The sequence below is a fragment of the Electrophorus electricus genome, chromosome 2 (genome assembly GCF_013358815.1).
Source record: "Electrophorus electricus isolate fEleEle1 chromosome 2, fEleEle1.pri, whole genome shotgun sequence".
NCBI classification, from domain to species: domain Eukaryota; kingdom Metazoa; phylum Chordata; class Actinopteri; order Gymnotiformes; family Gymnotidae; genus Electrophorus; species Electrophorus electricus.
In genome coordinates, this window is record NC_049536.1 from 16,682,559 (window position 1) to 16,708,474 (window position 25,916).

A 25,916-nucleotide genomic window follows, 5' to 3' on the forward strand; every position below is an offset into this window, starting at 1 on the left:
ACCAATACATCTCAATCTTACATTGTGTATATTCTTTTAAGCATCATTCAATTGAATTATGGTTTAAGTTTGAAACTTAAGTTTGTTTTAAATTTTAGCCTGTTTAACACATTTGATTGTTATGCTGTTTAAAAATATTCTTATGGGCCAATAATCTGTTTAGTTAATGCATATTAGATAGATGATACCACTTTATTATAGATAGATTGGATAATATAATCCACTGAGCACCTTTTTTAAGATGAATATTCCATTTAAATATTTAGATTTTTCAATTTTTGTACACTTATTATTTAATTATTAGAGATTTAGTTATATGTGTAGACTGAACACCCAGCTCTTTAGACCCACCTCTTTAATGACCCCTAATAACATTAACGCTCTCGATTAATCAATAATTATGCACGTATAATTTACACACCTATTTATAAAATTGTATTTGTTATTTGTATTTATTTTCTGGTTTGTATTATCTTCGTCAGGGTTCTAAGTTTATGGTATGCATAATGATTTTTCCATGGAAACAGCAAAGCACTTTTTTTTCAGTGAACAAGAGCATCTGCTAAATGCTTCAAATGTATAAATGGTATACTATATTATTCAGCAAATCCTGTGATTTATTCAGTAACTACACAAACTAATATTAAAGGCTTAAAGTGAGGAATGAGGGTCCGAGAATGAGGAATGAGGGTATAAAACCACTGGTGATTTCTTGGAGTGTATGTCATAATGTGAAATCTTTTTCTTTTTTTTTTTCCACAACAGCTATATTTCACTCCTTCATTTACTTCTCGTCTAAACTATTCAGTTATAATTAAATTCTATCGGTTTGTCATTATCTGTTTATAATATTGCAACTAAGATTATCACACATTATTAAAAGACATATTTCAAAATTCAAAAATGCTAAATATCGTCTTGATCTTTTCCTTTAACTTTAAATAGTACCTAGTAAAATTTAACCGCTTTCTCAATTTAATTAATTGATCAGCCATTTGACATGTCGCTTCTAACTGAGATACATGCACTATCAACGTTAAAAGTAGATAGTGTTTATATAACTGCTTGTTCCATTTTTATAACACAGCATTTTTCACTTTCTAAGAAATGGTTATCTGAGCAAATGCAGCCCGAAATTGCAAACACCCACCACATCGTCTGTCTCACGTGCGCGCGCATACCCACAGACAGATGGTAAAACGGTGCTTCCTATTCTTCTAAATTGCGAGAAGAGAAACCCTAGGCTAATTCTCCGGAGTATCCTCCTAGTTTAAAGGCGAATATTACCACTGGATACGGTAGTTTAGTCTGGGATTATTTAGTGGAGATAATGTCTGCCAGACCGGGATTCTATCGCCAAGAGCTCAGCAAGACTGTATGGGAGGTGCCCGAACGCTACCAGAATCTCACACCGGTTGGCTCCGGGGCGTATGGCTCAGTATGGTGAGTTCAGATTAAAGATAGATGAGGCAGCTATGTGGCTCTCTTCAACACAATACGATCACTCCTAAAACAAATAAAACTATTAGCGATTAGCCCAAACGCTATAGGCTATGCCCATTGTAAGCCTATTGCTGATAGCAATTGTCCAACAAGCGGTAATGCACCGAGGTGCATTGATATCTTTTCACCGAGATGGGGTTTAACAGCCAGCTCTATAGCTTTCGTGTCAGGGTTCGACTTCTTCATGATCAAATGTAATGCACATCAGATTCCTTTAAGAAGCAGACTGGACCATGTTCGTTCGGTGTCGGTTCTGTGGTCTGAGGGGATAATCCATAGGTAAAGTGGATAACGAAAAACGGTTCCCTGGATTGATAATTACACTGGGTCAGGCCTGCTAAAACATCCCAACCTGTTTTTATCCATCCAGATCTTTCATTTAAGCCCCAGTAATCAAATACTGTACATTGGGCCATGGGTTTTCAGCCTTGATGTGAGCTCCTTTTTACATCCACTTGCAACTGGACTCACAGGTCTATGGAAACAACCAAAGAAATGACAGAAAAAACATTTAAAAAGAGCATGATCACACCCTTCCATCCAAATACAGCCTGAGTCTGTCAGTTGTGTAGGACTGCACATGAAAGATGTTGGGCTCTTTGGAATAACTTTTTACAAACAAGGTATTCTAGCCCAGGATATAGACCACAGAATCTGCTGGGTTAAATTGAACCAGTGCTCCCAATCATTGCCCATTGTCTTTCAGGAAAGTTGCCTAAACAACTAAATGAACTTTTACCATGCTGCCAATTTGCGTTTGTACCAAAGGGTGCTTTTAATGTGATTTTCCACATGGGTAACATAACCATAACAAAACATCTTCAAAAAATCGGACTACACATGTCACAAAATATTCAAGAGCACACATTTAATGAAAGGGAAACTGCATGCCGCAACACATATGATCATAATCTAGATGACTTAAAGTATATAGAGTGGTAATTTCTTGACTTTCTCTCTGGGTTCAATAAAGCGATCTATCTATTTATCCTAAAGAGGTGCAACATGTGTAAGTTATCACAGAAGAGTCATGGAGTGTTGAGACAGAAAGGGACAGTGAGCTAGGTGGTTGCAGCAGTGTTCAGGTTGCCACTGTAACAATGCGTGCACATGGTCTTTCTACAAAACTAGGCATTATCTTATATGTGTCATAATTATACCATTAGACACCTCACATCTTTGCCATTTGTTGCCATGATGAGCTGTCAAGTGATATAGCTTCTGAATATCTGGCTAGTCTTAACCAGTCTTAAAAAAATATATGTTAAAAAATTCTGTTTTGGATCTAATCATATGCCTTTTGCTTTAATGTAAAATGTTTATTTTTATAGCAAATCTTTAGCTTTTTTATTTGTACATTTATGTAGGCTTTTTAAAAAATCAATGTTCTAGTCTTAAATGTATTTCAATCTATACCTGTTATTAATACTACCAGTTTTTAGCTATATATTTAGACTATATATTTACTTATATTTTAACTATATATTTATATATTCATTACCAGATATATATTATGGTTATTATGGAAGCATTAAAGAGGGCTTCCAAAAAAATCTTTTTTAGAGCCTCCTGTGGCCTAGAGTCAGGATGATCTGTGAGAAGTCCCACCCTGTGGAGTTTAGTTCTAACATTAATAACATTTATAACATTAATAACAACTGATTCAGTTAATTAATATTCCAGTTAAGTATTATTCCAGGATTAGAGTCAGGCATGGTTGGAACTAAAATCTGTAGAGATTTTAGAGATGGCTTAGTGCTAGTGCTGGCTAGTGAGACAAAATTGTGACATGTTTCTGTCCCCCTGCAGCTCTGCTCCCTGCGGTAGATTTTCTTATTCTTGGTAAAAGTAAAGAACCTGCACCTTTTGATCTAAGCAGACATGGTGGGTCATAATGCACTAGGTACTGTGGGGCAAGACCATTCAGTGCTTTGTAGGTCTTAGAAGTATTTTATAATCGATGTGATATTTTACAGGATTGTAGGTTTCCAGCAAAATGGCAGATGCTGTATACAACATAATAATGTTACATTATTTGTCACTAGACAACACTCTTACAACAATGGTGAGAAGTTCAGTTATGGCTCTTGGCTCTTATTTCTGTGTTTATAAATATGCACACAACCAAGACCTGCCTAAGTCCAGTTATGGCAGTTGGCTTTTATTTCTGTGTTTATAAATATGCACACAACCAATACCTGCCTAAGTCCAGTTATGGCAGTTGGCTCTTATTTCTGTGTTTACGAATATGCACACAACCAAGACCTGCCTTTTGTCAAGAGTTAGTCAGTAATTGCTTGTGTTAAAGTTGAGCTGAATTGCTTAGCTTGGCCTTGTTTTACTGTTCAAAGTAAAAAAAAAAAAAAAAAGCTTAGTGAGCGCTCATGGTTTTGGTCAAGCTAAGTGGTGTCACTCTGTCCTTTTATTTTTCTTATTGATGCTTTCATGCTTTTTCATGCTAACTGCTAAATTCATGTTAGAATTTCTCATGTCTATGCACTGTAATGTCTCTATGTGCTGTCTCTAACATGACTGCTCTTCTGTTCTCTTCTCTTTAGCTCAGCATATGATGTGCTGCTCCGTCAGAAGGTTGCAGTTAAGAAACTCTCTCGTCCATTCCAGTCTCTCATCCATAGTAGGCGCTCTTATAGGGAACTGAGACTGCTCAAGCACATGAAACATGAGAATGTAAGTTGAAGCCATACTCCACACTCCCACTGTGAGTTACTCAGATGTGCATAGTACTGACTTACAGTTACAACTGCAGTTTTCAAGGCTGTTTGTGTTTATTTTTCACTAGCAGTGCTTTATATGTTACTGGAGTACATTTGTCAATAAAGAAACAGTAATTCAAAGAATTGTACCAATTTTTATTGGCCATCCAATTCCAACTGACATTTCTAAAAATAATGATAAAAAACATATAAAAAATTATTTTAAAAAGCCACACTGAGTCAACTGTTTTTACTCATTTTGGTGAGAGTCTGCTAGGGAAATATGTTAGCAGTGACTGTAGGGTAGTGTATTAAAACAATCATAGCAACCTGGATTCCATTCTACACATAAAACTCCATCAGGTTCAAATGGCACAGCTTAAGATGACTGTATTTAAGACTACTGTAGTTCCATACATTCCTGTATGTGACCCTGATATGTCAAACGTACTAATATAGTATACAGATGTGTACAGCATTTATGAAGAATGGATGTGCAATTGTTATCATTAGGTTTTATCTTCATGGCATGGCAGTATTCCAAGCATACAGAGTTCTGCCAGAGAACTGAATAACTTTATAATTAATCTAAGAAAAGCTCTATTTGGTTATTACATATGCTTGAAATATTAGACACCCTTTAATCGTCATCCAAAAGTCAATATTTTGATGTCAATACTTGTGTAATTATTTGTGTTATTATTTGTATTTGCATTTGTATCATATGTTCATCATTTGTGTTTGTGTGTGTGTGTGTTTTCTTAGGTTATTGGGTTGCTAGATGTTTTTTCACCTGCGGCATCTCTTGAAGAATTCAATGAGGTGTAGGTATCTACCTACAATTTTAGCCACAATTTTGGTTGTGTTATATTACATAAAATTTATGCAAGCCATTTCTTGTAGTAGGACTGTTTGCTAAAGAATATTAAAGAATAGCTGTCTTAGAATTAGTATCTGTATCTGGTATGTTAAAGGTATTTCAATGCTTTAACACTGGGATCAAATCTAAGCTACAAAAAGACATTTTTGACCAATGCTTATTTACAAATTATTGGTTAGTGGACTATGAGGTGTGTCACCTGGCTCAGGAGTGTAAATTCTTCTCTTCCTGACCTTTTTTTGTAGCTACCTTGTCACTAATCTGATGGGAGCAGATCTCAACAACATAGTCAAGTTTCAGCGCCTTTCAGATGAACATGTGCAGTTTCTCATTTATCAGCTGCTCCGAGGCCTTAAGGTTTTTCAAGAAATGAAAGTTTATTGAGCCTTTCTCAGGAAAAACGCTTAAAAAATTGTATTATGCTCAGACATCTTTGAAATACATTTCTAACCTTTTTGGTATCTTGTCTTTGTCACCCTTCTTCCCCATGTTCCCATTCCTCTCTTCTCTTCATCCGAAGCAGTACATTCATTCTGCTGGACTGATACACAGAGTAAGTTTCTCTGCTTTTCCTCTGTTTTTCTCTTCTCGCTCAAAGCTGATCTGATGAATCATGTAGATACAAATGTACCATGTGTTTGTGTAAAACAGGTAACACATTCAGTAACTGCACAAGAATTTGTCATTAATTAATCACTGATAAAGCTATTGTCATTACATATAACAGTGGTATCAATATTTCTCTTTTAGCTATTTGACAAATAGTCCTGTAGTAGTAACGTGCTAGAGCAAGTTTTGTAATAGGAGAAGCTTCCAGTGTGATGTACAACGGAGGAAGTAGAAAACTAGGTAGAAAACTGAAAACCATGTTTACTTCTTTATGTATCATATCTCCATTACCCTGAGTGCATCTTTCTACATATGACTGTCCTGTCATGTAATATATATCATCTCTGTTTTATAGGATCTAAAGCCAAGCAATGTAGCTGTGAATGAAGACTGTGAGCTCAGGGTAATGCATTTATTATAGTTGGTAATGCTAAATAACAAAGATAAATATTAGATCTTGTATGTCCTACTACTACTATTGATTATGTAATCAGTCACTGGATTGTGTCATCAGATTCTGGACTTTGGATTGGCTAGACAGACAGATGACGAGATGACAGGGTATGTAGCAACGCGTTGGTACAGAGCACCAGAAATTATGCTCAACTGGATGCACTACAATCAAACAGGTGAGAATGCACTTACCAAAGGAGTCATTATTTATATACTTACACTTTTACTAGTATCTGATGTATCAAATTACAAACATATTTTTACGTTTTAAAATCTTTTTATGTCTGCATCTTAAGATCAGGTTTAGAGAAGCACTAAATTCTGTGTTTCTCTACGGTTCAACCCTTTCTCAACCCATATTAAATTTCAATGCATTCTCATTGCCAACACGCCATATGTTGATGCTTGGCCAGAACCCTTTGGCATTGGTACATTCATGCCGATGGTGCCCTTTTGAGACAGATTCCAACACATATGGCAGTCCCAGAGACTTCAAGCTAAATTCTACTGCATTCAGATTCAACGCTGATGACAAAATGCAACCCGATCCATTCATGTCTACAGTGAAATTTATTTAACAGCCTGTCAGGTATTGGTTTGTTGAATGTCAAAATTCACTTGAACTCTGTCTTTATTCTACGTATGCTAAACCGGAAATGTCAATTTGCTTAGTGGTTAAGATACTTGACTTGTTATTGGAAGGTTTCTGGTTCAAACCCCACCACTGCCAAGTTGGCAATGTTGGGCCCCTGAGCAAGACCCTTAACCCTCAATTGCTCAAGCTGTACTCAGTCATAATTGTAATTTGTTTTGGATAAAAAGCGTCAGATAAATGTAAATTGTAGTTCCTTTCTCTTGGCCCAGACCAAAGCAGAAAAATGGTACATTATTGCATTTATTGGTTTGCTTAGCATCTATACTGACATAGTGACCATAAAACCTAAAGACATAAAACAAAAGTCATATGGATACTTCACATCCAGAATGAAAAACTTTATGATGTATAATTTGTAACAATAACTACATAACACCAACCAAACCTGAGCTAAACACATGGCGCTTGTGTATAGGGTGGTATTTCTACCAGTTGAAAACTGGTAAAAAGAACTGGCAAAAAAGAACAAAAACACTGCAAATCCAGTCACAAAACTAGGGAATTGTTGTTTCTAGGAGACATGAAGAAGGGATGGACAACCGAACAACTAGTAAAAATTTAGTTATATTTGTGATTACCACGGTTTTGTCATTGGCATTTGGTACACAATGAACAATTGGCCTATTCGTGGTTCGCATTCTTGTGTATTTTGTGGCAAGTTTGTAAAGAACAGATAAGACAAAATCCCATATAATCCATATCTAAACCTCACCCTGCCAGAAAAGATGTAGCTAGCTGGCTACATTCAGTGTTACTATTTCACAATCCAGTTCAACCTAATGAGATACTGTCTAATACAACTCAGTTTCTGTCTATATAGCTACATTTAGAGTGTTATTGATTTCAAACCATATTTTATATGCATGTAAAATTATCACACTTCAGATAACCAGCTGGCCATTCTAGCAGACCAGCTAACCAATCTGGTCATTGTAGCACACCAGCTAAACCATCAAATTTGAACGAAAATGTAACCTTTGCTGTAAATTAGTAACACACTCTGAATGTAGATAGCTATTTTAACAGGTATTAAGACAGAAACTTAGTTGTGTTGAATGGGATTTTATCAGTGTTCTTTAAGGCTCTGTTCTGTACAACCTAGCAACAGTAAATATGCTGGAATACAGAGCATGAATAGGTCAGTTGTTCATTCTGTATCAGCCTAACCAACATTGATAAAACAGTGATAATCACAAGTATAATTTTTCATCAGCTACTTATTTACCACTGGTCTCATAGGAGTCTATCCCCTCTGCGTGTCCACCAGAAACACTTCCATTTTGTGGTGGCTGGATTTTCAGCGTTTCTGAAGTTGCATGTTTTTTTTACACCATGTTTTAGAAATGTAACATGTGGTTTCATTTGGATTAATTTGCTTTGTGTAATTGCAGTGTGTTTTTCCATTTGCATTGCGATGGGTCTTCATGGCCACTGTATAATACAGATAAGCTAGTTGGACTAAATATTAAATTAAGGCACTCCCTTATTGCTACTACTACTAGTTCTCTCATGCAGTGTTTAGGGTCGCATCTTGTGACATCATGTCCTGTGTTTGGTACATTTGGTGCCTTTGGTCCGTAGTGTGTTCATACCTCAAATGAACTGCACCAGAATTCGTTTTATAGAGGACCTAGACTGACCTGTTCAAGGGCTCTTCATCCACTTATATGGTGTGCAAGGCAGTGTTCTCAGTTGCTCTAACAAAAGGTACTAATACAGAAATTGTGGCAAGGTTTTATTAGAACCAGCTATCTAGTACACTGGAGAAATGCGGAAAATGCTGGTTTTTCGCTCTATTGATGCGTTTTGTAGTACTTTGCTTCTTTTTGAAAAATGCTAGAAATACCACCCTAGATTACAATTCTCATAAGTGTATTGAGTCCAGAGAAGTGTTCTGTTGGCATTTTTATATTGTTGAAAAATATATGCCATATAATCTGTTCAGTCAGGGTCTAACCGTAATTTTTGTGTACGGCTTTAGGTTCAGTGATAAATATGTCAGTGTGGATGCTAACCAGGACTAAATCACAAACACTTTAGCATTCAACAAACCAATGCCATACAGGCTGCTATATAAAACTGACTTTATTGGGCTTTATTTTGTCATCAGCATCGAATTTGGAGGCAGAATTTAGCTTGAAGTCTCTAAGACTGTGTCCTGTAGTTGATGACACTGTGGGATTTATATGAGCGTGGAGCAGGACAATTGCCTTATAAAACTAGTTTTCATCTGAAGGGTTATCTTGACAAAAAAAGAAAAGAAAAAATGTGGCAAGTGATAAGTGATAGGTAGATACTCAAACATTTAAAAATAATGTTAAGTAATTAGGGTTTACTGAAATCTTAAAATTGTAGTGTTTTAAAAATGTTTGATTACCGATTACAATTTACTCATATGGCCTGGATTAAAATCAAGGTGAATTTTTTTTTTTTATGTTTTTGTTTTTAGTGGATATCTGGTCTGTTGGGTGCATAATGGGAGAGCTTCTCAAAGGCAAGGTTTTGTTTCCAGGTAATGACTGTATCCTTTAGCCAGTACTAGAGCTGCACCTAGGCACCATCTTTGGGTAAGCTGCTTTCTCAGGGAAGACAAAAAGTTCATTAGAGTGGTTTAAATTATATTTCAGAATCCTATTGCAGTACGTAACATGACTATATAATAGAAAGTGATTTTCAAATATAACAAAGTTTGTTGACATATTGAAGTAAACCAAGAAGTATACTCCATATTTATTAATTTATAGATAATGAGGTTTAGGATTGGTACCTGAAATGTTGAGTCTTTGGCTAATGAAAAATATGAGACAGTTAAAAGGGAAGTTCACAATTGAGCCTAAATGGTTATGCTGGATGATTTCTAGTTACCTCAGACCATTTTTATGTCAGTACATGCAGTTTGTTGTGGGCTGAGAGCACAAATCAATGTTAACTTCCACATATTTCCCTTAACAAACAGCCTTATACAAATTATGGCAATACCTGAATATGGTGATGATACTGATATCAAGCTAATTGGAAAAAAATAGTTAAGGGTCTGCAGTAACCACTTTGATGCAGTGGACTACAGGGTAGACTGTCTTTTGTTTAACTTTTGGTTTTGTCCAATTTCGCTGACTCTATTAAGCTTGGTACAGACTTCCAGTTACCATTCTGGCAGATGAATGATTCTGGCATTCATATGATTCAACCATGCAAAAACAGTTAAAACAACTAGACACTTTAGCCTCTTCATAAATAAATGATTGAAGAATGTTGACAAAGTCATTACAAGGAACATTTTTGTCTGTAACAGCCAAGGTGTGCATGTACAGTGTTTGTGGAATGGATGTTGAAATTGAATGGAGTTCATTGGAAGTGGGGGATCTATCTTAATGAGTTTTAACAAATTATTCAAGCAATTGATATATCTGAGTTACCTAGCCATCACCATGTATGTGTATAGATATTAAAAATGTCCCTTTAAATGGAATATGGCATTTATCTTGTGAATTCAGTCCTATGTAGTGTTGAAAATGTTAGTCTTTATGGCACATTTTACATAGTATAAAAACAGGGAGAATGTATTTGACACATGTTCCTGATTCTCCATAATGTCAAGGCAGATTCTATTTCAATGACATGATGCTAGATACGAATTCATATTTCTATGATGGCGATCTTTTACACTGCCTCTTCAGATATAGATCAGCTTAAGAGAATCATGGAAGTAGTTGGCACTCCAACTCCTGATCTGCTCAAGAAGATTTCATCAGAGCATGTGAGAATGACTTTTTGTAGAGAGTATCATTTATGCAAGAATGATTGTTTAATAATCTCATAATTGCTAATTCATAAGAATTCATCAGTTCTAACATGTATAAAATGTTATGATTGGTAAAGTTATGGGCTAGGAGTTGCTTTAGTGACATTATTTACTGAAATGTTCCAGCAAAATGTTCATTGCTCATTTTTGAGCAATAATATATAATAGCAGATGATTTATATAAGTGCAATGCAAAGTTAGGAATGAGTAAACAGTCCTGGTTCAGACAATCGGTAAACAAAATGTAGAAGGAAGCCAGATCACTACTTGAATAGGGCAGAAATAGGTTAAAAACTTGAAAAGGTTCCAAATGACAATCTAATTCATGGAATTTGTGAATGGGGATGAGAGACTTTGCAAGGACTAAGACAAAGTGTAGACTATTTGAAGGGGGAGTGAATCAAGAGACAGATGAAAGACTAATAGGGTGGGGCCTGTGATCAATATGGACTGTGATGATAAGAGCAGGAGGAACTGAGTATGGGAGTGTGACACCTCCACATGACAGCTGAACCTGAGCTAATTGTTAACTGTTTTTGTCTAGGCCCAGAAATACATTCAGTCCCTTCCATACATGCCCCAGCAGGATCTGGGGAAGATATTTAGAGGAGCCAATCCACTGGGTGAGACTGAATGGATACATTACACACAGCACTTTAATCTTTGCCTTTGAAGGCATTCCCAACAGGCCATAACAGCAGTCTGACATTTCTGATGTGATCAATATCTATTTACTGTAATCTCATACCTAATTTTAACTTAAGTGCTCTCTTAAAGTTCTCTTCTGTTCTCTTGTCTCACTCTCTCTCTGTTAGCGGTGGATTTGTTGAAGAGAATGTTGGTGTTGGACTGTGACAGGCGGATCTCTGCCAGCGAGGCCTTGTCACACCCATACTTCTCCCAGTACCACGATCCTGATGATGAACCTGAGGCATCACCCTATGACCAGACCCCAGAGAGCAAGGACCGCACCTTGGAAGAATGGAAGGGTCAGAGAAAGCAAGACAGGGACTGAGTGGTTTAAAGTTGATCACATAAACAGATGATGCTTTATAATATCATATGATGTAACTTAAATGGTTTCAGTAGCTTTGTCTTGTTTGGATCACTGTTTGAAGGTACACAAAATAATGTCAGTATTCTAAGGTATATAAAGTCTTTTTCATTATTCTGTGCATAAATTAACTATTCCTTCAATTTTTTCACAGAGCTGGTGTTTGAAGAAGTGAACAGTTTCAAAACACCTGTCAACAAAACAGACAGTCTCCCTGCTGAACAGTAAAAAGAACTATTAAGGCCTGCAAGACAGAGTATAACCAACTATCCAGGAAGGACTAATATTCTTATGTCTGTCAACCAGAACTCTAAGCATTTTGGGGGATGATTACAGAAGTGACAATGAATTCCCATTCCCTAGGCATGATGCCTTTTTTTTAAAATTGTGCGCATGTGTGTGTGTGTGTGTGTGTGTGTGTGTGTGTGTGTATGTGTGTGTGTGTGTGTGTGTGCGTGTATGTGTGTGTGTGTGTGTGTGTCTGCCTGCTTGTTTTCATGGATGCTGGAAAATAGCATGTGTCTAGATTTTAGGGCACATTATAAACACATACATGCACAGCCATTGCATTAACATTACAGGGAGCATGATGTGGTTTCTTCTCATAGTATTTTTATTTCAAGCCAGATAGAAATAAGTTGTAATTGGGATACAGGTGTTAGTCAAACCAAACTAAATGTGGCATGCAAGAAGGAATCTTGGAATCTGAAACACATTTGCAGGGTAGAAATGGCAGTAGGTAAACAAAACACTGGAAACACAAGATAAACAAGATCAAAGTAAATTATTTCAATGAAAGTATAAAAATATCTATGACATAACATGCAAATTGAAAGAGGATGAATGAGTGCCCTGTGTATGGGTATGGCCCAAGTTGCAAAAAGAGCAAAAAGGGGTAATGTCTTAGAAGAAGCAGTGTTTCAGTGAAATGTCCCAATCATAGTTAAAATAGTCTCAGGAAGGACAAACAGTGGCTGACTGCTGTAGCCCACAAATAGCAATACATGCTGTCCCTATATAAACACTAGAATTAAAAAACAGAAACCTCACATGCCATAACCAAATTGTATTATATCAACAAAGCTGATGTGTGATGGAGCTTTCACTGGGGAAAAAAAATACAGTATATTATTTTTGTCTTCCAGCAATTATACTTGGAGTGGTTTCTTATTAGAAACTGTTTTCTTGTTAGAAATATTTCAAAACATGTATAACAGGATTCCTTAAAACACAAAAGACAAAGCCCAAATAATTACTGGTATGTCTGTATTACTTTGTGTTTCCATTCTTTTGTCAATCTTCTGCATTTACATTTTTAAGACTTAATATATAAATACAGCATGTCTAAAGTATATTAGCTCAATATTCAATATAATCCATCTTTTATTCACCATAGTGGGTGCATTATCGAAATCTTAAATACCTCAAGTGTTCAATTATGAATGACCAGACAAAAAAACCTTTGTGTTCAAATGCTGTATGTTGTTTGAAAATCTGTTTCTCCACAGCCTAAATGTCCACTTCAGAATTCAAAGGTGTGCAGTGAAAACCCATATGATGCAGAATGGGATTCCATTTTTTGTAATGCTTCATGTACCAAATGGATGGATCAGGATGCCTGCATATACAGAAATGGTTTAACTATATATTAATGCAGCAAGATCAGTTAATCTACTAGGCCCTGTCTAACATGTTATTAAAAACATCCAAAGAGCTCAGTCCTCGCTTGACCCAAATAGCATAAAACTGACTGAAATATTTGCTTTCTTAAGGATGTTTCAACATAGTTTCCATGTCTTTTTAATCACTGTAGTTGTTTCTCTTTATGGGTGGTGTTTATATATTTTACCAAATATGAAGAATGTTTTGCCTCGAAAGATATCTGATCTACACTGAATCTTTGATGTTGGTGGGGTATGTTTTGTATTTCAGAAAATATTAATGGATTTTTCTTTGCTGGTATTATGATTCACTGATTTATATACGAATATTTGTCATTTTATTACTTATATTATTTTCAATATTATAAAAAATAATTTTATTCGCCCAGTGCCCAATGACTGCAGATCATAATAATAATCCCCACAGTAGTTATACGTGGTGCAATGCATGAGATTTAGATATATGAAATTTAGTTTTAACAAGTAAATACATAAATATGGTAGGTGGGGAGGGATTTTGAATGTATCTCCAAAATGAATGTATCTCCAAAACACGTAGGCTACACGAATTCATTTTTTTAATATTCACGGTTTTAAATAGAGGTTGGGTATGGTATCTCTAAAAGATCATATACACCAGGTTTATTTGACGCTTTGATGCAGCCGTGATAATGCAAAAGTGCTTTTGCATTACCAAATATAAGCTATTTGGGTATATAGCAATAATACGCTCGCTGAGTTTTCCATCTTCTCTACGGATCCTTGCTTTTGAAACATCGCCGTTCCGGTGTTCTGTTAGGAAAGGAGGAATTATCTCGCCTTTGTAACCAATCCAACGTGTTCGCCTGTGTTCTGTCCCACCCACCCCCTCAAAATGAAGTCAAGGGCTATTAGGCTGCAGACGCTAGTAAAGTGCCGTGAAGTGGTGTGTTAAATATATTAAACTAAAGGAAATTATTTGAAACGGATTTTGCCCCACATTCCAGATCCATCACAAATGGGGCTTGTTTGAATACTAAAATCGGATGTACTTTTTTCATAAGTGGGATGAAGTTTCATATTTGCATGAGCTACGTAAAAGTAACGACGCTCGAAATTCTATCATGGATAAATTATTATTTATTTATCATTTATTTAGTTTAGCTCTTTATTATCTAAAATGTTTTGAAAGGAATATCTAAGAATGCCAGAATGTCATAGTTTAAGATGTACATGTAAACTATAGGGGAAGTGAAACGCCCCCAGTGCCCGCAGTCATCGGTGTATGGGTGTCTGTTAGTTTGGGGTCAATAACTGTTTGAATGAATTCATGATACAGTACATAGTAAAAACCCAGACGTTCCTACGGGTAAAATGTCACTTCGTACCAGGACAGGATTCTACCGCCAAGATATAAATAAAACAGTTTGGAATGTTCCGGAAAGATATCGAGATCTAGTCCAAGTGGGCACAGGAGCGTATGGAACGGTTTGGTAAGTAAACGGATATATAATATAATGCAAATATTACTTTAAAGTGCGTGCTAGTAATTCACAGCTAACCTTTTTTAGTTTAAAGAAAAAAAAAACAAAGTTGAAGATTCTCTGCGTAATTACTCCGAATTTGCGTAATTACGTTGAACGTTAATGCTCAAGATTCTCATCGCAATTACGCAATAGATCGCCGAAGCCTTCGCTAGTTAACTGCAACTATTATGGACAATTCAAATCTGGGATTTTACTTTTAAGAGACGCTCTTTGAATTTCAGTACCCTGTAAAACTGTTTTCTGCAGTGTTTTTCCGACTGTCTTCAAGAATGTGGCGAATAACAAAGAGCCCCTTTCGATGGCATTGTTAACGTTTAACAAGCAGAAGCAGTAATTGAACACCCATTTATACACTGTTCACATTTTTCTTAGATGTTTACTTTTCAAACTTTTAACATTTCTAATGTTTATTAATAATTTAAACTTATAACATGTCTTTATTGGGTCTGATTAATTTCGCGTTTCAGACGCTGAATGAAGTTGTTCATCTCCTATTTATCAGGTCCAACAGGCCATTGAGCGTTTGAATGGCTGTATTAGTTGGGGTGGGGGTTCACTCCTTGAGGGGCCTCTTTTTCTTTCCACTGGATGGCTAACAAGTTTTTCTTCTTTCCATGCCTTACATAAACAACCAGTTATGAAACTGACATCCTACAACTGTATGAGTGGTTCCTTTGAAAAGTGTTACCTCAAATGTTCTAAACATTGGCTGCTTTGTGGCAGCAACACAACTTATATTAGTCCATGCTACATCTAATTATTTAATGGATAGTTGACCTTCTGATTTCTAGATCTTATTTGAGTTTGGAAAGTTCTTTTTCCTTTCACAGCTCTGCCACGGACCGAAAAACAGGTTTACAGGTGGCCATTAAGAAACTCCACCGTCCATTCCAGACTCGACTCTTTGCTAAGCGAGCTTACAGAGAGCTGAGACTGCTCAAGCACATGAAGCATGAAAATGTAGGTTAACAGAGTTGTATTGGCCAGAAATATTTGCAGTTGTCACAAGGGCAACTGCCACAATTTCCCAGTACTCTTATTACATGATATATCTCAATACCAAATTCTTCAACTGTATATTGACCAAAACAGGTGATAGGGCTGTTTGATGTCTTCACTGCTGAAATATCTCTGGACAGGTTTCAGGACTTGTGAGTTCATTTTATATTTAAAATTCCATGCTGAGAAAACAGTTTCTAATTATTATATTTAGTCCTCACTTTGCACAGGAATATCTTTAAGAGGTGTCTTTCTCATTCTCTCTGGCAGTTACTTGGTAATGCCATTCATGGGTACAGACCTTGGGAAACTGATGAAGATGGAAAAATTATCTGAAGACAGGGTGCAATTTCTGGTGTATCAAATACTGAGGGGGCTGAAGGTTAGACACACACACAGACACACACACATACACACACACAAGGTAATTCACTTTTGCAAACCTTTATAGAAGATTTAATTAATGTGTGCAAATGTGAAATTTATCTTTATATGTTCTCTTGCATTCTGACTTGTTGCTTTTCCTTCTTCACAGTATATTCATTCTTCTGGGATCATTCACAGAGTATGTGACCTCTGACATGTTAATTATATGCATGGGGGGCTGGGCAGTAGGATGGCCACTCCATTCAACGCCCGCACCCATTCTTTCTCTGTCCACAGCTCTTCTCTGTGTTCTTTTTTTGAGGGTGTCTTAAAGAATTTTCAGATATGAGTTTTTATATCTTGATCGAAGAAAACAAAAATAAAGTGAATGCCACTTTCACATATATGGATCTAGTAACATTTGACTTTGATTGTGATTGTGTGTATGTGAGAACAAGCATGAGTTTATAAGACTTATCTGTTTGGATCTTCGACAGGATCTCAAACCAGGAAATCTGGCTGTGAACCAAAACTGTGAGCTAAAGGTATTTAACATACATTCTGGACAAAATGTAAAAGTGTAAATTAAGTTAATCAAAAGTGCTTGTTTTTTTCCAAGATATTCTACAATAGTCAGTTTTAAGCATATACGTCAGAAAGACAATAATTTCATCATAGGAAAATATCTCAGTAGCCCCAAGTATATGATAAGTATATGATAATTATGTTGAACATTTAGTCATTTCTGATGCTTTTGACCAGCATTGTGAATGATGAAAGGGTCTGAATCAGTTGTGAAATGAAAATTTGAACACTGGGTTTAATTAATGCATGAAAAATGCATGAGTAAGTAATAATACATGACATTTTATGGATTAAAAAAAAGGAAGGCGGCAGGTTGTTTTCTGAGATATTAGGAAAATATTCCAAATGCAGTTGTTCTCTCTGTGATCTCAGCAAAAATAACCCCCAAAACTGCAGCTATATTCTGGTTATTGAGATTTATTGATAACCAGGTAATACTGTGTATGCAGATTCTAGATTTTGGGCTGGCCAGGCAAGCAGACTCTGAGATGACGGGTTATGTGGTGACTCGGTGGTACAGAGCACCTGAGGTCATACTTAACTGGATGCACTATTCACAGACAGGTGAAAGATATGTGCATGTGTACACATTACATCATGGTTTTGTTTTGTTTTTTGGTTGTTAAATATACAAATATGTGCTAATGAGAAGTGAGGAGATCATCTAAGGGACACTTTGGGCAATTATTAGTAATATTTTGGCTGGGCTCTCTGTTCCTGGCTGTCTTACTGAAAATGAAAAAAAGTGCAGAACAGAACAAGTAATAGAAAAAATATATAACAGGCAGACAGTTTTCAGTAATTACTCAGAGCTTTGAAACATTCTCCATTCTCCACTGTTTCTCTGAACTATGCATTTGACTGGTCCATCTACTAGCATTGCTATTCCCTGGGGGCAGCACTACAATATGTTGTGTACATTCCTTTTTGTATACATTTTGTTAGCACAAATTAAATTTAATGGCAGTATTTAACCATAAAGAGACTGTATAGCACAACCATTGCTTTTTAAAATAGTTTTTATTTATTTTGTTCTTGCTGTCTACATTTCTTTCATTTAGTTGATATCTGGTCTGTTGGCTGTATCATGGCAGAGATGCTTCTTGGGAGGCCACTCTTTAAAGGAAATGATCGTATCCTTTGTACATCCTGGAACACCAGTCAATGCAAACAAGTTCACATGCAACAAGTTCCTTGCTGTCTGACTCTATATATATATATATATATAGTAACTGATAATATAGTATATAATATATAGTAACTGATAATCTCTCTCTCTCTCTCTCTCTCTCTCTCTCTCTCTATATATATATATATATATATATATATATATATATATATATATATATATATAGATATATATATAGAGAGAGAGAGAGAGAGAGAGAGAGAGAGAGAGAGAGAGAGAGAGAAAATAAGAGACCACTACAAAATTATCAGTTACTCTAGTTCATACCTCATATTCATTTACAAACAACACCTCATATTCATTTACAAACAACACAGAACTAATATTTCAAGTTAGGATGAGTCGAGAAATCAATATTTGGTGGAATAACCCTGATTTTTAATCACAGCTTTCATGCATCATGGCATGCTTTCCATCAGTCTTTCACATTGCTGTTTGGTAACTTTATGGCACTCCTGGCACAGAAATTCCAGGAGCTTGACTTTGTTTGATGGCTTACATTCCAAAGGTTGTCAATGGGGTTCAGGTCTGGAGATTGGGCTGGTCATGATAGGGTCTTGATCTGGTGGTCCCTCATCCACACTTTGATTGACCTGGCTGTGTGACATGGAGCATTGTCCTGTTGAAAAAAACAATCATCAGAGTTGGGGAACATTGTCAGAGCAGAAGGAATCAAGTTTTCTTCCAGAACAGTTTTGTAAGTGGCTTGATTCATGTGTCCTTCACAAAGACAAATCTGCTCGATTCTAGCCTTGCTGAAACACCCCAAGCTCATCACCGAACCTGCACCAAATTTCACAGTGGGTGCGAGATACATTGGCTTGTAGGCCTCTCTGGGTCTCCGTCTAACCATTACATGACAAGGTGTTGGACAAAGCTGAAAATTGCACTCATTGGAGATGACCTTACTCCAGTCTTCTACGGTCCAATCCTTATGGTCGCAAACTTCAGTCTGGCTCTTCTTTGCTTCTCACTGATGAAGGGCTTTTTTTCTAGCATGACTTCAGCCCTGCCTCCAGAAGCCTGTTTCAAACCGTCCTCGCTGTGCAATTCACCCCGGTTGCTGCATGCCATTCTTTTTGTAGGTCACTTGACGTCATCTTAAGGTTGTCAAGTGACTAGAATGAGGTCGCAATCATCACAGTCTGTAGAGAGTCATTTTCGACCTCTGTTGTTGTCCCATGTGTTTGCTGCTTGACCTTGTTCTTATGAACCACAGTTTTTGAAATTTTCAAGATAGAAACAACCTGATGCTCACTGTATCCCTCTGTCAGTAAAGCTACAATTGAACCCTTCTTTTTCTCATTAACCTTTCTTTTCAACTCTTTTGGCATGGTCTGTAGATGTATTTTGACTACCCTTACTTTTTGGGTAGTCCTAGCACTGCTTTTCCCATCCAGCTGCTTCTATAACAAGATAATAGTGATGACAGCAGCAGTGTTTTTTATACTGTTGCACATTAGAATAGGATTTTGGTTATAACCTATTCAGCATTTTATTAAGTAGAATGAGGTGTGTCTGTGAAGGAATTCAACAAACACTTGAATTGAATGGCTGCTTTATATGTGGAGATGCTGACATATATATTTCACATGACTGGAGAACATTTATTTTAGCATTTTAGTTGCAGAATTACCCATATCATACATCATCCTTGATAAACCTGCAATCTTCTGTGGCTCTCTTCTAATTATTAAATAAGTGGTTTGAATTTCTGCCAAGGTGAGCCATTATATTGGTGATATTGGCTATAACTGTGCTCCTTGTGTTCCTTGTTTCCCTGACCTTGTACATTAGATCTGGACCAGCTTAGAGAAATAATGAAAATTACAGGGACACCGTCACAGGATTTCATCATGAAGCTACAGAGTCAGGATGTGAGTGATGTAAAAACACACATGTGCACATATAGCATACAGCAGCACTCTTATTGCCACATCATATATATTCCCATCCATCACTTTCTCAGGCTAAAAACTACATTAGAAGTCTTCCAAAAGTGCCAAAGAAAGACTTGCACTCGATTTTCTTTAAAGCCAGCCCGGATGGTAAGCAGAACAGTTGTTGGACATTGGCAATAGTTAAATTGCTGACTTTCGAAAAGATTTTTTTATTTAGCTAAAAAAATTTTTTTTTAATGTTTTATAATGTTTTTGTAGTTTTATTTGTAGTATCTATCTATCTATCTATCTATCTATCTATCTATCTATCTATCTATCTATCTATCTATCTATCTATCTATCTATCTATCTATCTATCTATCTATCTATCTATCTATCAGTGGTGAGTGCTATGGAAAAGATGCTCGTGCTGGACCCTGACAGGCGTGTCAGTGCCACCATGGCGCTGGAGCTCTCAATGTTCTTTGAATTCCGAGAGCCTGAAGAAGAGATGGAGGCAATGCCCTATGACCACTCCATAGACAATGCAGACCTTCCTCTGGAGCAGTGGAAACGTAAGGGGGAGGTCAAGTAAAGGGAGCTGAAGAGGGATAAAAGATGGATATGTAGGGTAATGCTTGAATGAATAAGAACACAGAGATGAGTGTGGAAAAAGAGCCAGAGGGACGAAGGGGAAGGGGGGGGGAATGATTTACAGACTGCCAGAGTGAATTTTATTGTCACATCTATGAATATATGAATTGTCTTCTCTGTGTCTCTTTGTGCAGGTCACACCTTTACAGAGATCCTCTCCTTCCAGCCCCCCTTCATAGAGCCAAGAGATTCCAAAGGGACATCTGTTTGAATGAACACACACACACACACACACACACACACACACACACACACACACACACACACACACACACACACACACACACACACACACACACTCCTTTTCTCTGAGAGGTCTATGTTTGTCTTTGAAAGTACCTTTAAATTAATGCACTTCATCAGTAAGATTCTGACAAAGAAAAAGTCAAAACACTTTACATTTTTTCTTATATAGCTCAAAAAAGAAGGATCACTTGAAAAACATGAAAGTTTATAAATAAAATGTATTGAGTCAGGAAATTGGCTGACATAATCAAAATCCTAAAGTTAAATCTTTTCAAAATATTGGGTGAAATATCCCTTTCACTTTTATAGTTGTTACAGCATTATTCACTTTTTTTTCAGTTGGCCTTATTTATAAAACAAACAAGAAAGTGTTAGCAAAACAAAAAGGAAACTGGACAAAGAGATTATCTTGGACCAGGAAGATAATTGGCATAACGTGAAACTGGATTCAAACTAATGTGAAGCACTGTAGTTGAAGATCTAGTGTTTTAAGTGGGGAGGGGCATATTGTAAAGTGTATGTGATTAGCGACATGAGTGGAGTGGCTGGGAGGTGTTTGATGATCATGGTCTGTGATTGGCTCTCGTGTGGGTGCTGTCTCTGCTTTGTGTCTAGCTGGGTGCCAACTGGGATGTGATGAGGTGCAATTCATTTTAGTAGCTATCAGTCATCAAAACATGTATAAAGAGAGAAGAAAATTTATTTTACCAACTATGTTAAAAATGTAACAAGCAGACCAGAGACAACAGCCTGCAATTGCCAGAGGAAGTGGAGTCTGGATCTGTGGTGGACTTGTAAGAGGAAGAGGGGTTCACCAAGGATAAAGAGTCAGAAGGAGACAAAGGCACGACACTGTCTCAAAAGAGATACTGGATACAGTTTTAGACTATAGTATTCAACTATGTCTTAACTATGACAGAAAGTAGATGGAGAGTTCAGCCTAATGTGAGCCAGTCCCTAGTGTCCTCAATAATCCTAACATTCAGGAGGGAAACAGATATACATTCATATCATTGTCGTACAGAATTAATTTGTTTACTGAAACTGGTCATATATCAGATCTGCTTTTCATTGAATGGAAATGTATTTGCTGAATTATACAGGACTGAATGACTACCTCATGTTAGTGTCAGAAGAGCAGTTTTCATTCTTGGCCCAGAGGAGGCCGTCTGCAATATGGTGATAGCCAACAATGTCAATAAAGATCCAGAGTGCCAAGATGGCAATAACTTTCAAAGCATATCTGTCAGCTTATCATCTATAGATAGGTAGCTAAAGAGATATCAAAAGAGCATGAGACAACTCTACAAAGTTCTATTTGAGAGGAATAGGAAAGAGCTGTGATACCATTATGTACAGGTAATGCAAGGAACAAATGTATACAGCATATATTTGTATGTATGTATGTATGTATGCAAATAGTTTTCTAAAATACATTAATATTTTACTGTACATTTTTGTGTATGTAGATGAAGTGGGCTTCAACCTGAATCTGAGCCTGAAGTCAGGAGACGTGGCCAAAACATCATAGGTCACAGAGCCAATGTGGATGTGCCAGGCCAGTGTGAAGCAAACATTACAATATGTGCTAAAATAACAGAATGGGGTAATTATTCACATCTCCCTCATTGGGCTCTACAACACATAACATCTAGCATTCTTATATGCACTTAATAGAGATATCATTCCTGAGAATAATAGATAACCAGAGAGGAATGACTTCCTAAAATGCTACATATTTTGGGATAATGTTTGCCTTTACTGTACAAATCTAAACAGGGAATGGTTTGACACACACAAAGTTTTTGATAGAGTTCTTCCACCCCAATTCCCTTTCCTCAATCTAATAGAGCATTTTTAGGGTGTCACCCTCATCATGGGTGTGAATCGTTTTATTCACTTTTTCCCCTCACTGTTCATGACTTCTTTTATACTCTTGTTCCTTACATAATATATTGTGTTTATTTTTGCATTTTTGACTCTTCTTCCACACTAAAGCTACAATATGAATATTTGGTTGCACAACCTGGGGCATCAGTGACAGCCTCCAAATGTTCTGTCCGCTTCTTGCATCAGTTTGTTTGTAGTTTCTCCCAATCTTTCACTGAAATTATTTTAAGGTCTACAGTGTTTACATGGTTCCTTATTCTAATAGCAGATTTTAGCTCTCTCCAAAGATTGAGATCATGAACTCATTGCTGGCCAGCATAAAACATTTTTTTCTTCTCAACCAATCATTTTGCATTTTTTCTTCTCAAACATTCTTGTCAGGATTTCAAGATCCTGTAACTGGATGTTTTTTTGGTCTTTATCCTGTTATAGGACCTGTTGTGTTAAACCCAAACCTAGTTCTCCTACACTTGGGAGCATTATTATTACACTTGAGATTTCATTATTCCTGCACTACATTCTAGGTATCCAGTCCCAAAGGCAGCAAAGCAGTCTAACAACATTATGAACCCTACACAATGTTTCAGTGGTGTCACCAGCCATGGTGTCATCAGTTGTTGCCTGAGGTGGAGAAAATGAGACAATTATAATGTGAGTCATGTGTTAATAGATCTATATTACATTCTAGTCCTATTTTTTCCTATGAGTGAGCCATCTCTTACAGTGGCACTGTCCAAATGTGACAACCAAGCTGCACTGCAAGATATATACATACATTCATATGTATGTGTGTGTGTGTGTGTGTGTGTGTGTGTGTGTGTGTGTATCCATTTATTTAACCATATATTTAACCATTGTAAAAATAAATAATAGATGACACTTAAGGTGACACCTATAAAAGTAAAATCACAAGAGCATTACAAATCCCATCCATTCTGTGTGTGTGCGCGCATGTGTACACAAGTACAGAGGTTTTAAAAACAGCATAAATTACTGAAAAAAGCTCAACAAAGTAAAGGTTATTTGGGAGAAAAAATTTCAGCAATGCAAGAAAATAAGTAAAAGATAAACAAACAGCAGCTAACAGGGGCTGGATATGGATACAGAGATGGGAAAAGATGAACATGAAACATAAAAGCTTAATCTTCATTCCAGCCATCAATCAAGGAATATCAAGGTAAGAACCTACAACAAACAAGAAACAAGAAAAGCTCCTGTGCTATTGTAACTAGTCACAGACTGAGCCATGGCTGATACAACTAACTGTAGGAAAATTCAGAGGAGGGGTGGGAAAACATCACAACATAGGACAGCCCAGCACAACACAGACAACAGAAGACACCATGCTCCAGCTAGAGGAAGCTTTTCTTTGCAGTAGATTGAGTTCATAGAACTCAAGCACCTTCTGCATTAGATCTGGACCAGCTTAGAGAAATAATGAAAATACAGGGACACCGTCACAGGCAATCAGCACTTAATCTTGCAGTTAGGAATATGAATACTATTTTTTATTACAAACTAATACAATGAAGGAACAAATTCTTGGAAAAGCAAGTGGTTTGACATTGAATGTCAAAAAACTAGGAAAGAATTTTAAAATATCAAAATCATACAAACACGCAAAAAATTGGTAAAAAAAAAAGTAGACTCAAAGTATACTAAACGTTATGCTAAAGCATCATAAAATGTAATTGAAGCTTCTCTAATCCATCATAAATTGCTAAACATTTTTGCACTTATACTTACAATCAGTACTTCGTTGAACACTCAATGATGTTGCTCCACTTAAGAATAAAAAAACTGGGGACAAAAAATCAGCACCATGGTTTGATCACATTTGCAGTTTAAAACAGAACACACAAAAGATGGTGCAACACTAAAGTTGTAGTCTTCCAGTTTGCATTGAAGGACAGTCTTCTTAAGTATAGAAAGGCACTTATTACTGCTTGAACAGTTTACCTCTCAAACCTAATAGAAAATTACAAAAATAATCCTAGATTCTTATTTACTACAATTACATATCTAACTAGAAGTAAAACTGACACCAAAGCTGAGATTACACCACCATGTAAAAATTAGTTCTTTTTTTTTTTCAATGAAAAAAAATAAGCACATTAGAAATAACATTCAGAGTATTAATGTGACACTGATGTCACCGTACTTACATAGAGATCAGAAGAGCCACACTAAAGACTCTCAAATCCTTTACTCCCATTTAAGAGCCTGAACTAACTCTGATTTCACACTCAAAATCTTCCACCTTCTTACTAGATTCACCACCCACACACTTAAATCATTCAAATTAACAGTAATCAGACCACTTACCAAAAAAACTAACCTTGACCCATGTCAGCTGCCAAACTACAGGACGATCACAAAGCATCTCTTTATTTCTGAGATTTTAGAAAAAGCTGTAGCTCATCAACTATTCTCTTATCTGAATCAGAACCACATGCATGAAGTCTTTCAATTAGGGTTTAGGTCTCATCATAGTACAAAGAATTACTTTTAAAGTTTAAAGTAGTTAACAATCTGTTGTTGGCTTCCAAGCAAGGTTTGTTTTCTTTGATTATATTGCTTGATGTCATTGCAGTATTTGACACCATAGATCATAACATTTTACTAGGTAGACTCCAAAAAGTTCAACATACACCAAAGTTAGTTTTGTATCCCACAAGGATCGGTTCAAGCGACCTTGCTTTTTTCTTTATATATGCTATCCATAGATGACATTACATGTAAACACTTAGTTTCAACTGCTATGCTGATGACACTCAGTTATGTGTATCAGCCAAATCAGAAGACAAATATGATCTTAAGGAATGAAGAATAGAAGGAAGGAATTGAGGAATGTGTAAAGGACATCAGACACTGGATGATGAGAATCTCTCTCACTTAATCCTTACAAAACATAAGTGCTTTTATTAAGACCACAATCAAAAAGATCCCAGTCTCTCGATTGAAGCTCATGTAAATAATATTTTTAGGACAGCATTTACATACTATCTTCACATGATGCTGAAAGCTAGCCCACACATATACTACTCCAAGACTGGACTACTGTAATACCTTACAATCTGGCTGTACCACTAATGCTTAAACAAACTCCAGCTAGTTTAAAACACAGCAGCCAGAGTTCTTACTAGAACTCCTGTGTCCAGGAAGACACTAAGGAGTGTCTTCAAGAGAGGGGACAACAAAAGCAGAAAAGATGAGAAGCCAAGATGAGAGAGAACAAAAAGAAAGCAGT

At 36.4% G+C, this 25,916-nt stretch overlaps 2 protein-coding genes across 4 annotated transcripts; both read left to right on the forward strand.

The window, feature by feature from the left end:
* The first annotated feature begins 1,179 nt into the window (after positions 1-1,179).
* On the forward strand, positions 1,180-13,695 carry mapk11 (mitogen-activated protein kinase 11). Of its 3 annotated transcripts, none has more exons than XM_027006816.2 (12): positions 1,180-1,443; positions 4,062-4,191; positions 4,983-5,041; positions 5,343-5,454; positions 5,618-5,650; positions 6,062-6,109; positions 6,221-6,335; positions 9,264-9,335; positions 10,492-10,571; positions 11,161-11,239; positions 11,432-11,605; positions 11,825-13,695. In XM_027006816.2, exons 1-12 carry the CDS (start codon positions 1,331-1,333, stop codon positions 11,896-11,898), a joined length of 1,089 nt encoding a protein of 362 aa, XP_026862617.1. In that variant the 5' UTR covers positions 1,180-1,330; the 3' UTR covers positions 11,899-13,695. The 3 variants fall into 3 exon arrangements, with proteins under 3 accessions (XP_026862617.1, XP_026862618.1, XP_035379134.1); XM_027006817.2 differs by having other exon boundaries at positions 5,621-5,650; XM_035523241.1 differs by lacking the exon at positions 11,825-13,695 and having other exon boundaries at positions 5,621-5,650; positions 11,432-11,631.
* An 823-nt stretch (positions 13,696-14,518) lies between these two features.
* On the forward strand, positions 14,519-20,753 carry mapk12b (mitogen-activated protein kinase 12b). Its single transcript, XM_027006815.2, has 12 exons — positions 14,519-14,803; positions 15,688-15,817; positions 15,950-16,008; positions 16,127-16,238; positions 16,392-16,421; positions 16,720-16,767; positions 17,257-17,371; positions 17,869-17,940; positions 19,794-19,873; positions 19,966-20,044; positions 20,278-20,451; positions 20,665-20,753. The coding sequence occupies exons 1-12, from the start codon at positions 14,685-14,687 to the stop codon at positions 20,739-20,741; spliced, it is 1,095 nt and encodes a 364-aa protein (XP_026862616.2). The 5' UTR covers positions 14,519-14,684; the 3' UTR covers positions 20,742-20,753.
* Positions 20,754-25,916: the final 5,163 nt, after the last annotated feature.